This window comes from Oncorhynchus mykiss, chromosome 5 (genome assembly GCF_013265735.2).
Source record: "Oncorhynchus mykiss isolate Arlee chromosome 5, USDA_OmykA_1.1, whole genome shotgun sequence".
Lineage (NCBI taxonomy): Eukaryota > Metazoa > Chordata > Actinopteri > Salmoniformes > Salmonidae > Oncorhynchus > Oncorhynchus mykiss.
The window spans coordinates 80,718,137-80,734,214 of NC_048569.1; the positions used below are offsets into that span (position 1 = coordinate 80,718,137).

Genomic DNA, 16,078 nt, shown 5'->3' on the forward strand with positions numbered 1-16,078 from the left:
TCCTAGTCCATGGTGCTAACACGTTACTCACTATGGCTTTACATTGTGTCCTAGCACATGTAAACTTTGGCTCATAAAGCTTCCGTGTGAGTTGTGCTGTGCAGTCCATAGATCTGTAACTATGATTGTGTTCCATAGTGTGGTATGCAAAGACACCCTCCTGCACAGCTAAATCATATTCTTCTTGGGAAGGTTCTACCTTCTTAAAGAATGTGGTGACAGAGGGCATACCAACACGGCCAATCAGACAGGCTTTATGCTTTTTGGTCTGTTGATGTTCTACCACTGCCGTTCTTCTCCAGCTGCCAATTGAAAAAGAGGAATTACAAAGGGTGCAGTGAACCATTCTATCGTCTTCACCTGAGCGTATAAATGGAAATTATCTCATCATGTTGTCATTAAAATGGCATTTCCGTTTCTTGGAAAGAGCCATTGTACCTCTGTCTACTCTTCTTCACTCTCTTTGTGTCACTCTTCTTACTCTCTCAAGCCCTAAACACAAGCCTGAAACACAGCATACCACCCTCCATAACACTGCTGGCTTGCTTCTGAAGCTAAGCAGGGTTGGTCCTGGTCAGTCCCTGGATGGGAGACCAGATGCTGCTGCAGGTGGTGTTGGAGGGCCAGTAGGAGACACTCTTTCCTCTGGTCTAAAAAATATCCCAATATCTCAGGGCAGTGACTGGGGACACTACCCTGTGTAGGGTGCTGTCTTTCGGATGGGATGTTAAACGGGTGTCCTGACTCTCTGAGGTCATTAAAGATCCCATGGCACTTATTGTTGGGGTGTTAACCCTGGTGTCCTGGCTAAATTCCCAATCTGTCCCTCAATCCATTGTGGTCACCTAATAATCCCCAGTTGACAATTGGCTCATTCTTCCCCTCCTCTCCCCTGTAACTATTCCCCAGGTTGTTGTTCTAAATGAGAATGTGTTCTCAGTCAACTTACCTGATTAAATAACAGATAAATAAAAACAAGCCCTATAGACACAATAGGGAGGGGGATCTACTGTAGAAAGTCCCCCAGTCTGTGTTTTCTAATAATGGCTTCTTCACTCACTGTGGACCTCATTAGCTAGTGAATGCCAGCTTCATTCATTCAACCAGACAGACTATGAGTCTATCTGGCTATGCATGAATGGGTGTGTGTGTACCTTGCTGTTTCTTTGGGGGCCACTTGAGTGGTCCCCTCCCTGCCTGTTCTAAAGTGTCCCTCTGGGGGACACACACTCTCCCGCTGCAGAGCATTTTTAACTTTGGTATGGACATTGACCCTCCCCAGCCTAGTTGGTATTTGTGTTGTCGGCAGAGAATGCCACGGCTTTGTTTTCCAGGTTACATTTTTGGATGACCACCAGGACCTCAGCTGCAATTTCCTCTGCTGTTTCCCCATTCAATTCAACAAAATCAAGCAGTTTTGTTTCCACAGATGTGCTGCCATCATATATCTTACAATATCTGACTACTACTGGCAGCAGCTTTACATGTCCATGAATGGACACATCAATGGACAGGGACACAAATTCAACCTGTTCCTGTGTTACCAAAGTAGTTGTCCATGTTACTAACACGTTACTCACTATGGCTTCACATTGTGTCCTAGCACATGGTGCTAACACGTTACTCACTATGGCTTCACATTGTGTCCTAGCACATGGTGCTAACACGTTACTCACTATGGCTTCACATTGTGTCCTAGCACATGGTGCTAACACGTTACTCACTATGGCTTCACATTTTGTCCTAGTACATGGTGCTAACACGTTACTCACTATGACTTCACATTGTGTCCTAGCACATGGTGCTAACACGTTACTCACTATGACTTCACATTGTGTCCTAGCACATGGTGCTAACACGTTACTCACTATGACTTCACATTGTGTCCTAGCACATGGTGCTAATACGTTACTCACTATGACTTCACATTGTGTCCTAGCACATGGTGCTAACACGTTACTCACTATGGCTTCACATTGTGTCCTAGCACATGGTGCTAACACGTTACTCACTATGGCTTCACATTTTGTCCTAGTCCATGGTGCTAACACGTTACTCACTATGGCTTCACATTGTGTCCTAGCACATGGTGCTAACACGTTACTCACTATGACTTCACATTGTGTCCTAGCACATGGTGCTAACACGTTACTCACTATGGCTTCACATTTAGTCCTAGTCCATGGTGCTAACACGTTACTCACTATGGCTTTACATTGTGTCCTAGCACATGTAAACTTTGGCTCATAAAGCTTCCGTGTGAGTTGTGCTGTGCAGTCCATAGATCTGTAACTATGATTGTGTTCCATAGTGTGGTATGCAAAGACACCCTCCTGCACAGCTAAATCATATTCTTCTTGGGAAGGTTCTACCTTCTTAAAGAATGTGGTGACAGAGGGCATACCAACACGGCCAATCAGACAGGCTTTATGCTTTTTGGTCTGTTGATGTTCTACCACTGCCGTTCTTCTCCAGCTGCCAATTGAAAAAGAGGAATTACAAAGGGTGCAGTGAACCATTCTATCGTCTTCACCTGAGCGTATAAATGGAAATTATCTCATCATGTTGTCATTAAAATGGCATTTCCGTTTCTTGGAAAGAGCCATTGTACCTCTGTCTACTCTTCTTCACTCTCTTTGTGTCACTCTTCTTACTCTCTCAAGCCCTAAACACAAGCCTGAAACACAGCATACCACCCTCCATAACACTGCTGGCTTGCTTCTGAAGCTAAGCAGGGTTGGTCCTGGTCAGTCCCTGGATGGGAGACCAGATGCTGCTGCAGGTGGTGTTGGAGGGCCAGTAGGAGACACTCTTTCCTCTGGTCTAAAAAATATCCCAATATCTCAGGGCAGTGACTGGGGACACTACCCTGTGTAGGGTGCTGTCTTTCGGATGGGATGTTAAACGGGTGTCCTGACTCTCTGAGGTCATTAAAGATCCCATGGCACTTATTGTTGGGGTGTTAACCCTGGTGTCCTGGCTAAATTCCCAATCTGTCCCTCAATCCATTGTGGTCACCTAATAATCCCCAGTTGACAATTGGCTCATTCTTCCCCTCCTCTCCCCTGTAACTATTCCCCAGGTTGTTGTTCTAAATGAGAATGTGTTCTCAGTCAACTTACCTGATTAAATAACAGATAAATAAAAACAAGCCCTATAGACACAATAGGGAGGGGGATCTACTGTAGAAAGTCCCCCAGTCTGTGTTTTCTAATAATGGCTTCTTCACTCACTGTGGACCTCATTAGCTAGTGAATGCCAGCTTCATTCATTCAACCAGACAGACTATGAGTCTATCTGGCTATGCATGAATGGGTGTGTGTGTACCTTGCTGTTTCTTTGGGGGCCACTTGAGTGGTCCCCTCCCTGCCTGTTCTAAAGTGTCCCTCTGGGGGACACAAGACCCTCCACAGCCACACACACAGGAGGGCTGTCAATCAAATATTGATGAGGAGACGTCTGTAACCCTCATTACAACAGACCTACCCACCTTCACAGAGTTTGATCTCTATGGTACAGTAACAGTAATCTAGTGGGGCATTGGCTGATCCTGAGGTCAATTGATTCCTTGGTGATCACTCTCTGTCTCTGACAGGTAGACTACAGCAAGGGCCCACACACAGTACACTACACACACACACACACACACACACACACACACATACACACACTATTGAGAGCCAATACGGAATCATTGACGAGTTCCCCTTTCACCAGATGGGGCTCAACAATTACACGTGTGTGACTGTGAGGGTTGGGCGATGTAGCGAAAAGTGGTTTTAATGGTCATTTTTCCATTCTGATTGCTTTATACTGTTCAACCAAACTTTAACCATAAATATTATTCGGACAAAACTGACAGTGAAGTTGTTGTATTTGAAGAACATTGCATAGGAATTCAAATCCTCCTTTGTTTCCTCTTACTCTGGTACTTGACCAATGGTTGCAATTTGAATAGTTATTTGTTCACTTCCAGCATAAAAAAGTAAAACATATCCTGCACTAATTTGTTATCATTTACACGCTGTGCCACATTTATTTTGTCTTAGCATGCCTCTATTTCGTGCCTCTGCTGTGTATTTTTGGCTTCAGTTGATGGTTCTTACTTTTGCCACTAGGGGTAGTTGGTTGATTTCAGAGGATCTATTTGGCAAGCTTGCCTTCCCGAAGTTGTTGATTTGTTGTGCTTGAAAGTTATCTAGTGTGTTTGTGTGAGTGTCCCTAGACCAGGGATGGGCAACTCCAGTCTTCGGGGGCCAGAGTGGAGTCACTCTTTTTCCCCGTCCCTAGCAAACACAGCTGATTCAACTAATTACATTCTCAACTGAAGATCAGTCTGTCTTTCATACAGCTCTCAGTATAACATCACACACTGCATCTGGAGAGACTGCCAGAGATCTAAAACACACATCATAAAGATCATCAGCCTTTGATACACCACACACTGTGCACACATACACACATACACACACACACACACACACACACACACACACACACACACACACACACACACACACACACACACACACACACACACTTGAAAAGTGTACAAACAGGCCTATTTGCTGTGTGTCATGTATAATGGGATGTGTCATGTGCAATGGGAGGGGGCCGACATATAACGACATCATCGCTTAGATCATCTCTGTGTGACAGAGAGCAGAGGACTGTGGGAGGTTACATGAGAGGGGGGGAGAGAGAGGGAGAGAGATTGTGTGTGTGTGTGTGTGTGTGTGTGTGTGTGTGGTACTGTAAAAGCACTGAAATCCTGTTTATTTTCTCACCAGCAGAAATCTCTTAACCTGTCAGGAGTCAGATGAGTCAGTCTGACTAGGAGAGAAATGCATCCAGGCATCAACACACACACACAGCTCCTCACAAAACTACATTTACATAGCTAAAAATATCTCAAGTGTTTGAACCATTTTACAGAGAGGGAGGGAGGGAGGGGGGGAGAGAGAGAGAGAGAGAGAGAGAGAGAGAGAGAGAGAGAGAGAGAAAGAAAGAGCAAATCAGCAGCAATAGTGTTAATGAGACTGCAGATCTCTCCTTCTGTCTCGTGCCTCTCTTCCTTCAGACGGTATGAGTGTGCTGTGAATATCTGATGGTATATTGAACGGAATCTGATCGGATTAGGGGGTCAGAGAGAGGAGGGGGTGCTGAGGTCCCGCATTCCCCCCTCCAGACTCTGTTCTCCCTATCTGTACCCCAACTCCTTCAAATCCTGTTTAGATGGCTCACAAGAGAACCAGAACACACACTTACATAGACCACTGCAGGAATCATCTGCTCATTCGTGGTAGGCTAAATCTGCAACAGTAGAATATGATTGGCCATGTGTTCAGTCTCTCCTTTACATTCTCTAGAGCCATAATCCATAATCTCTCACCTCTGTATGTGTCTGTCAGACAGCAACAGTGGTAGGCCTGATCACCGACAACGACGAGACAGTCTATAGGGAGGATGTCAGAGACCTGGCCGTGTGGTGCCAGGAGAACAACCTCTCCCTCAACGTGACCAAGACAAAGGAGATGATTGTGGACTACAGGAAAAAGAGGACCAAGCACGCCCCCATTCTCATCGACGGGGCTGCAGTGGAGCAGGTTGAGAGCTTCAAGTTCCTTGGTGTCCACATCAACAACAAACTAACATGGTTCAAACACACCAAGACAGTCGTGAAGAGGGCACAACAAAACATATTCCCCCTCAGGAGACTGAAAGGTTTGGTATGGGTCCTCAAATCCTCAAGATGTTCTACAGCTGCACCATCGAGAGCATCCTGACAGGTTGCATCACTGCCTGATATGGCAACTGCTCGGTCTCTGACCGCAAGGCACTGCAGAGGGTAGTTCGTACAGCCCAGTACATCACTGGGGCCAAGCTTCCTGCCATCCAGGACCTCTATACCAGGCGGTGTCAGAGGAAGGCCCTAAAAATTGTCAAAGACTCCAGTCACCCTAGTCATAGACTGTTCTCTCTGCTACCGTACGGCAAGCGATACCGGAGCGCCAAGTCTCGGACCAAGAGGCTTCTAAACAGTTTCTACCCCCGAGCCATAAGACGCCTGAACATATAATCAAATGGCTATCCAGACTATTTACATCGCTGCTACTCTCTGTCTGTTATCATCTATGTATAGTCTCTTTAATAACTCTACCTACATGTACATGTTACCTCAACTAACCGGTACTACCTGCACATTGACTCTGTACGGGTACGCCTCTGAATATGGTCTTGCTATTTTTATTTTACAGCTTCTTTTTAATTACTTGTTTCTTTTATTTGTTATTCATATTTTTTTATACTGCATTGTTGGTTAGGGGCTCGTAAGTAAGCATTAAACTGTAAGGTTTAATTCGGTGCATGTGTTGTATTCGGCGCATGTGACTAATAACATTTGATTTGATTTGAGGGGCTGTGCAGGGGTCTGTACCGGTATTCATTCACAGACTTTTACCTTACCTTCTATAATAGTATTTTAATGTTATATTTGTTACATTAAATAGTTCAGTAATGACTCGAAAAAAGGATGTCAATAATCTGTTTTTATGGCCAGTAAAAAAAATAGATATACAAAAAAATGAAACCTGAGGACTGTTAGCTAACTTTCTAGCACAGCAAGTCAACTTCGGGAGGGCAAGCTTGCCAAATAGAATCATGAAGATTTTTTGGGTTGTTGACGAAATAGAGGCATACTAAGACAAAAGAAACGTGACACATTGTGTAAATGATAACTAATTAGTGCAGGAAATGGAGAAATTTACGAAAATGCTGGAAGTGAATATTGGAATTGAGGAAATAACTATGCAAATGGAAACCATTGGTTGAGTACCAGAGTTTGAGGCTACAAAATATCATTTTGATTCCTATGCAATGTTCTACAAAATGGACTACTTCACTGTCAGTTTTGTCCTCCTAATATTTTTGTTTGAATTTTGATTAAACAGTATAAAGCAATCAGAATGGAGAAAATCTCATTAAAACCATGAGAATACATGTGGTGCCATGCTCTACCCATAAAGCACAGTTAGAACTGGCATTATTCAGAAACATCAAATAGCAGGAAATACCTTCATACGGTCCAAAATTTGACAAATACTGTGATATGATATTTTGGTCATATCGCCCAGCCACACACAGACTCACACAGCCAGGCATCCCCAGTTGAGTCAGCTATGTGTCTGTCTGTCAGATGTGAGAACAGATGTGTGATGTGATGACGAATGAGATCAGACAGAATCCTATTTGGCCTTTAGAGACAGAGGAGAGGAGGGACTAGACCGATTCAGCCTGGGATTGGCTGGGCTGTTACTCTGAGCGAGTCCTATCCAGGCTGTGATTGGCTGGGCGGGGCCTATCCAGGTTATGATTGGCTAGGCGTGGCCCACTGTGTTATAAAGTGGATTAGAGCCGTGGTTATGGATGACATCCTCTATATAATCTGGTTAAATTAGACTACATTAGCAATGGATACAGGATTAACAGCCAATTAGGGGACATAACAGCAGCCCCCCTTTATTCTATCAGCTGGGTTTGAGGAAAACCTCACCCACTGTTTCACCCCTACTATCGGTGCTTAGACTTGATGGATGGGATACACAAACAGTTGAGTGGTATACACACACACACACACACACACAAACACATACAAACACACACACACACATAGACACACTCACACACATCTAGGGCCCTATAAAATACGTGATGCTGAGAACATTAAAGGTGTACTATGCAGAAATCCCTCCACCATTTCCTGGTTGCTAAAATTGTAATAGTTCACCTAATTTCAGTGTACGTGACAAAACAAGCAATGTATAGTGTAGACAGTCATTGTACCATCTAAACCCCTGTGAAATGTATTTTCCTTAACCAAAAATATTGTATATTCAGCTGTTTGAAGCTGGTAGACTCAAAAACTAAACTTAAGAATGTGAAGCATAGAAATATTGCACATAGAACAGATCTATCACTTCTTAGACTTGCTTGCAATGAGAATGACAGATCCATAACTCACAAACTTTGGCTACCATGATCTAAGTTGCGACCAGGAAGTTCAGCAAAAAGTAAGACATACCTTGTAATAAACAACTACATTAATCCGATTGGTAGATATTTGACCGTTAATTTCTACAAAACGTGCAGGGTTGATGGAGTTGTTGTAGCTTGCTTACTCCATCCCCAAACACCATGCTAGATCAGAGTGGCCAGTTCATTTTTTTTGTTCATGGACAGAATTACAGATTTTTAGTTTGTCAGCTCAGGGATTTGATCTAGCAACCTATCGGTTACTGGCCCAACACTCAAACCACTAGGCTACCTGCCACCCCACCACTGCAGCCACCGGCAGGCTGTGCCTTTCTTGACGTTAAAGCTGCAAGGTGTTGTTGGTACATGCGTTTTTGATAAATGTCATTCAAATTGCGAAAACAGAAGTGTATAATTTTTTTTTTTATTAAACTTTTGCATAAAGACAGAATGGAATTCAACAATATTCAAAGATGTATTGAACTTAGTAAGGAATCAACTAAAAATATTAAAAATGTATTAATACTTTTGTCATAACATGTAAAAATGCTGGTCCTACTGCTGGGAATGGCTAACCTGCTAACCTGCAGCCCTTTGCTGACCAGGCTCATTAGGCTATAATGAACTACACTGCTGGGAATGGCTATGATGCTAACCTGCTAACCTGCAGCCCTTTGCAGGCCAGGTTCAGTAGGCTGTAATGAACTACACTGCTGGGAATGGCTATGATGCTAACCTGCAGACCAGGCTCAGCAGCTGTAATGAACTACACTGCTGGGAATGGCTATGATGCTAACCTGCAGACCAGGCTCAGCAGGCTGTAATGAACTACACGGCTGGGAATGGCTATGATGCTAACCTCCAGACCAGGCTCAGTAGGCTGTAATTAACTACACTGCTGGGAATGGCTATGATGCTAACCTGCAGCCCTTTGCAGACCAGGCTCAGTAGGCTGTAATGAACTACACTACTGGGAATGGCTATGATGCTAACCAGCAGACCTTTGCAGGCCAGGCTCAGTAGGCTGTAATGAACTATACTACTGGGAATGGCTATGATGCTAACCTGCAGCCCTTTGCAGACCAGGCTCAGTAGGCTGTAATGAACTACACTACTGGGAATGGCTATGATGCTAACCAGCAGACCTTTGCAGGCCAGGCTCAGTAGGCTGTAATTAACTACACTGCTGGGAATGGCTATGATGCTAACCTGTAGCCCTTTGCAGACCAGGCTCAGTAGTCTGTAATGAACTACACTGCTGGGAATGGCTATGATGCTAACCTGCAGATCAGGCTCAGTAGTCTGTAATGAACTACACTGCTGGGAATGGCTATGATGCTAACCTGCAGCCCTTTGCAGACCAGGCTCAGTAGGCTGTAATGAACTACACTACTGGGAATGGCTATGATGCTAACCAGCAGACCTTTGCAGGCCAGGCTCAGTAGGCTGTAATGAACTACACTGCTGGGAATGGCTATGATGCTAACCTGCAGATCAGGCTCAGTAGGTTGCAATGAACTACACTGCTGGGAATGGCTATGATGCTAACCTGCAGCCCTTTGCAGACCAGGCTCAGCAGGCTGTAATGAACTACACTGCTGGGAATGGCTATGATGCTAACCTGCAGACCAGGCTCAGTAGGTTGCAATGAACTACACTGCTGGGAATGGCTATGATGCTAACCTGCAGCCCTTTGCAGACCAGGCTCAGTAGGTTGTAATGAACTACACTGCTGGGAATGGCTATGACGCTAACCTGCAGACCAGGCTCAGTAGGCTGTAATGAACTACACGGCTGGGAATGGCTATGATGCTAACCTGCAGACCAGGCTCAGTAGGCTGCAATGAACTACACTGCTGGTAATGGCTATGATGCTTACCTGCAGACCAGGCTCAGTAGGCTGTAATGAACTACACTGCTGGGAATGGCTATGATGCTAACCTGCAGACCAGGCTCAGTAGGCTGTAATGAACTACACGGCTGGGAATGGCTATGATGCTAACCTGCAGACCAGGCTCAGTAGGCTGTAATGAACTACACTGCTGGGAATGGCTATGATGCTAACCTGCAGACCAGGCTCAGTAGGCTGTAATGAACTACACTGCTGGGAATGGCTATGATGCTAACCTGCAGCCTTTTGCAGACCAGGCTCAGTAGGCTGTAATGAACTACACTGCTGGGAATGGCTATGAAGCTATCCTGCAGACCAGGCTCAGTAGGCTGTAATGAACTACACTGCTGGGAATGGCTATGATGCTAACCTGCTAACATGGAGCCCTGTGCTGTACCAGGCTCAGTAGGCTGTAATGAACTACACTACTGGGAATAGGAGGATAATGCTACCCTGCTAACATGGAGCCTTGTGCTGTACCAGCAATATATTATTTAGTAATAGCAGTTCTCCAATCCCATTTCAAATACTTTCTTTCTACTTGCTCCTCCTGATATAAGTGATCTCACAACTGTCCTAAACAGTAACATTTATCAGGAGTTGACTATAGTATGAATAGTATATTTAGCACATATTACTCTATGTCCAATTCCTAACCAAGGTTGTATTGTATGTAACTGTGCTGAGTGTTTTTATTTTTTTTTTTATTTTACCTTTATTTTACTAGGCAAGTCAGTTAAGAACAAATTCTTATTTTCAATGACGGCCTAGGAACAGTGGGTTAACTGCCTGTTCAGGGGCAGAACGACAGATTTGTACCTTGTCAGCTTGGGGATTTGAACTTGCAACCTTTCGGTTACTAGTCCAACGCTCTAACCACCAGGCTACCCTGCCGCCCCAGTGTGCTGAGTGCATGTGTCCAACAGGCTGTGATGTGTTGGGCTCATACAGCATAACATAGAGGAGTGGTACTGCTGTTGTGATGATAGCTGGATATACTGGAGCAACCTAGCAGCCATCTGATGTCACACACACCTGTACTCAGAGGCTCTGTGGCCGGGATGGGGAGTGGCTGTGTGTGTGTGTGTGTGTGTGTGTGTGTGTGTGTGTGTGTGTGGAGACAGACTAAGCTTTGATGGATGGGGTATTTAATGATGAGGAGGGCTGTAGAGGGCCTCAGAGTGATGTCTCCATCATCCATTATACTCCTACAGCTACAGCAGCATGGGACCCTGGGTAGGCAGTAGGCAGTCTAGTGATGGAGGGCCAGCCCTCTCATAGCTTTACACATTCATAACATTATACTATGTCTGACTTAGACTGAGAGAGAGATAGAGGGGGTGTGGTGGGTGAAAGGATGAGAGAGGGAGAGAGAGAGAGAAGGTGTGTGTGTTTGTATTTGAGAAATACACACCCAGACACTGTGGTGAGCAGCTCTTTGCAGTGCCCAGCCTAGTAGTAGCCCAGGTCACATCAGCACCATTATCCTAGAAACCCTGGACCCACTCCAATTCACAAACCGCTGCAACAGATCCACAGATGACGCAATCTCAATTGCACTCCACACTGCCCTTTCCCACCTGGACAAAAGGAACACCTATGTGAGAATGCTGTTCATTGACTACAGCTCAGCGTTTAACACCATAGTGCCCACGAAGCTCATCACTAAGCTAAGGACTCTGGGACCAAACACTTCCCTCTGCAACTGGACCCTGGACTTCCTGACGGGCTGCCCCCAGGTAGTAAGGGTAGGCAACAACACATCTGCCACGCTGATCCTCAACATGGGAGTCCCCAGGGGTGCGTGCTTATTCCCCTCCTGTACCCCCTGTTCACCCACGACTGCGTGGCCAAACACGACTCCAACACCATCATTAAGTTTGCTGACGACACAACAGTGGTAGGACTGATCATCGACAACGATTAGACAGCCTATAGGGAGGAGGTCAGAGACCTGGCAGTGGGGTGCCAGGACAACAACCTCTCCCCGAATGTGAGCAAGACAAAGGAGCTGATCGTGGACTACAGGAAAAGGCGGACCGAACAGACCCCCATTAACATCGATGGGGCTGTAGTGGAGCGGGTCAAGAGTTTCATGTTCCTTGATGTCCACATCATCAACAAACTGTCATGATCCAACCACACCAAAACAGTTATGAAGAGGGCACGACAACACCTTTTCCCCCTCAGAAGACTGAAAAGATTTGGCATGGGTCCCCAGATCATCAAAAAAGGTCTATAGCTGGACCATCGAGAGCATCCTGACCAGTTACATCACTGCCTGGTATGGCAACTGCTCGTCATTTGACCGTAAAATTCTAAATCAAATCAAAATCAAATTTTGTTGGTCACATACACATGGTTAGCAGATGTTAATGCGAGTGTAGTCGAAATGCTTGTGCTTCTAGTTCCGACCGTGCAGTAATATCTAACAAGTAATCTAACGATTTCACAACAACTACCTTATACACACAAGAGTAAAGGAATGATTAAGAATATGTACATATAAATATATGGATGAGCGATGGCCGAACGGCATAGTCAAGATGCAGTAGATGGTATAGAGTACAGTATATACATATGAGATGAGTAATGTAGGGTATGTAAACATTATATAAAGTGGTATTGTTTAAGTGGCTAGTGATACATTTATTACATCCAATTATTAATTATTAAAATGGCTAGAGATTGAGTCTGTATGTTGGCAGCAGCCACTCAATGTTAGTGATGGCTGTTTAACAGTCTGATGGCCTTGAGATAGAAGCTGTTTTTTAATCTCTCGGTTCCAGCTTTGATGCGCCTGTACTGACCTCGCCTTCTGGATGATAGCGGGGTAAACAGGCAGTTGCTCGGGTGGTTGTTGTCCTTGATGACCTTTTTGGCCTTCCTGTGACATTGGGTGGTGTAGGTGTCCTGGAGAGCAGGTAGTTTGACCCCGGTGATGCGTTGTGCAGACCTCACTACCCTCTGGAGAGCCTTACGGTTGTGGGTGGAGCAGTTGCCGTACCAGGCAGTGATACAGCCCGACAGGATACTCTCGATTGTGCATCTGTAAAAGTTTGTGAGTGTTATTGGTGACAAGCCAAATTTCTTCAGCCTCCCGCTGTTGCGCCTTCTTCACCACGCTGTCTGTGTGGGTGGACCATTTCAGTTTGTCTGTGATGTCTACGCCGAGGAACTTAAAACTTTCCACCTTCTCCACTACTGTCCCGTCGATGTGGATAGGGGGGTGCTCCCTCTTCTGTTTCCTGAAGTCCACGATCATCTCCTTTGTTTTGTTGATGTTGAGTGTGAGGTTATTTTCCTGACACCACACTCCGAGGGCCCTCATCTCCTCCCTGTAGGCCGTCTCGTCGCTGTTGGTAATCAAGCCTATCACTGTAGTGTCGTCTGCAAACTTGATGATTGATTTGGAGGTGTGCATGGCCACGTAGTCATGGGTGAACAAGGGAGTACAGGAGAGGGCTGAGAACGCACCCTTGTGGAGCCCCAGTGTTGAGGATCAGCGGGGTGGAGATGTTGTTTCCTACCCTCACCATCTGGGGGCGGCCCGTCAGACAGTCCAGGACCCATTTGCACAGGGCGGGGTCAAGACCCAGGGCCTCGAGCTTAATGACAAGATTGGAAGATACTATGGCGTTAAATGCTGAGCTGTAATCGATGAACAGCATTCTTACATAGGTATTCCTCTTGTCCAAATGGGTTAGGGCAGTGTGCAGTGTGCAGTGTGATTGTGATTGCATTGTCTGTGGACCTATTTGGGCAGTAAGCAAATTGGAGTGTGTCTAGGGTGGCACTACAGAGGGTAGTGTGTACTGCCCAGTACATCACTGGGACCAAGCTTCCTGACATCCAGGACCTATATACTAGGCGGTGTCAGAGGAAGGCCCAAAAAGTTGTCTAAGACTCCAGCTACCCTAGTCATAGACTGTTCCCTCTGCTACCGCACGCTAAGTGGTACCGGAGCGCCACGTCTAAGACCAAAAGCCTCCTTAACAGCTTCTACCCCCAAGCCATAAGACTGCTGAACAATTAATCAAATGGCCACCCGAACTTTTACACTGACACGCCCTCCCTCTGTTTGTTTGTACACTGCTGCTACTCGCTGTTAATTATCTATGCATAGTCACTTCACCCCTACCTACATGTACAAAATAACTTGACTAACCTGTACCCCTGCACATTGACTCGTACCGGTACCCTGTGGATATAGCCTCGTTATTTTTATTGTGTTCATTTTTATTTTTATTTTACAATTTTTACTTTAGTTTATTCAGTAAATATTTTCTTAACTCTTTCTTGAACTGCATTGTTGGTTAAGGGCTTGTAAGTAAGCATTTCACGGTAAGGTCTACAGCTGCTGTATTCGGAGCATGTGACTAATAACATGTATTTGATTTGATTTTAGGTTGTCTGTGTATTATGTGGTGTGGCCTGGATAGTGCAGGTTGTTGTCACATCTGACCCATGCAGCTGGCTTCCACAGGAGAGGATAGGAAGAGGCAGACTCACAGCTGTAGAGAAGCTCACATCTCAAAGCCTAAGTCATGTTTGCAAAGAGGCTCATATACGCTTTACACTATAGAATTAGGAATTAGAATAAAATAGTAATAGGAATTAGAATAGTATTAATTTCCTGGGCCTATATCATCACATGATGCTATAGTACAGTAGTATTCATCTCTTGTCTATTCTCCTCTGTCCCCCTCTGCAGGTTGGAGTGGGTGGAGATCATAGAGCCGCGCACGCGGGAACGCATGTATGCCAATCTCCTCACCGGAGAGTGTGTGTGGGACCCCCCTCAAGGGGTACGTATTAAGAGGACAGGGGACAACCAGTGGTGGGAGCTGTTTGACCCCAACACCTCCCGCTTCTACTACTACAATGCTTCCACGCAACGCACCGTCTGGCACCGCCCTCAGGCCTGTGACATCATCCCCCTCGCCAAGCTACAGACGCTGAAGCAGCACACGGATGTTCCCTGCCCGGGAGGGGGAGGGACAGGGGGAGAAAGAGGGGGGAGGACGTCAGCTGATAACAGCCCGGGAAGGAGCAGTGCGGTCAGTAGAGAGGGGAGCACCTCATCTTCACTGGACCAGGAACTGACCGCATCAGAGAAACAGGGGAACAGAGAGGAGGCAGACAGGTAACTACATACACTACACTTCCCCTAACCATGACCCGACCACAATCTTAACTCTAACTCAACCACAGGGAGGAGGCACAGGGGTATCTAAGTCTTATACAGAACCATGACCACAACCACAAATCCTGTAGGTTCTCTGACATTCTATTTGCCCATCCCTGTCTCTCGCTCCATCTCTATCTCCCTCCCTCTCCTCCTCTTTCTCTCTCCCCCCCCTATTCTCTCTCTCTCTCTCTCTCTCTCTCTCTCTCTCTCTCTCTCTCTCTCTCTCTCTTTCTCTCTCTCTCTCTCTCTCTCTCTCTCGCTCTCTCTCTCTCTCTCTCTCTCTCTCTCTCTCTCTCTCTCTCTCTCTCTCTCTCTCTCTCTAACAAGTCTGTATTTTGCTCACTTGCTGTAATCTGCTTCAGTCTTCTGTGATTGGTGAAATCGCTTGGCCCGGGTCACAGTGTCCTGTAAATGTGTTCTCTGCTCTTGTCTCTGCCAGAGCTGACAAACCAGCTCTCCTCTCTCTCTCTCACACACACACACACACACACACACACACACACACACACACACACACACACACACACACACATTTTCAGTCAGTATGTCCCCTTAAGAGAAGTAGTGTTCAGTGGTTTTGTGTGATTTTCAGAGTTAATTAATAATGTCAGTGATGTTGGGCAGTGTGTGGTCCAGTACTAGTTGTTTTTGTGAGTTCCGGGCTGGGGGGGTCCAATGGGGCAATAGAACGAGCTCTATTTTAGTGGCCTCTGGTACAGTGCATTCGGAAAGTATTCAGCCCCATAGATTTTTTTCCACATTTTGTGACGTTACAGCCTTATTCTAAATTTGATTGAATTGTTTGTTTTCCTCATCAATCTACACACAATAAATACCCCATAATGACAAAGCAAAGCAGGTTTTTAGAAATGTTTGCAAATGTATTACAAATAAAAACATTCAAACCCTTTACTCATTATTTTGTAGAAGCACCTTCGGCAACGATTACAGCCCTGAGTCTTCTT

General features: G+C 45.5%; 1 protein-coding gene across 1 annotated transcript in view; it reads left to right on the forward strand.

The window, feature by feature from the left end:
* The window catches only part of LOC110523013 (rho GTPase-activating protein 39-like), a 190,841-nt gene that overhangs the window by 122,850 nt on the left and 51,913 nt on the right, over nt 1-16,078 (forward strand). Inside the window, exon 2 of the mRNA XM_036978529.1 lies at nt 14,637-15,068. Within this exon, the coding sequence (XP_036834424.1) occupies nt 14,637-15,068 (432 nt within the window). The remainder of the gene's footprint in view (nt 1-14,636; nt 15,069-16,078) is intronic.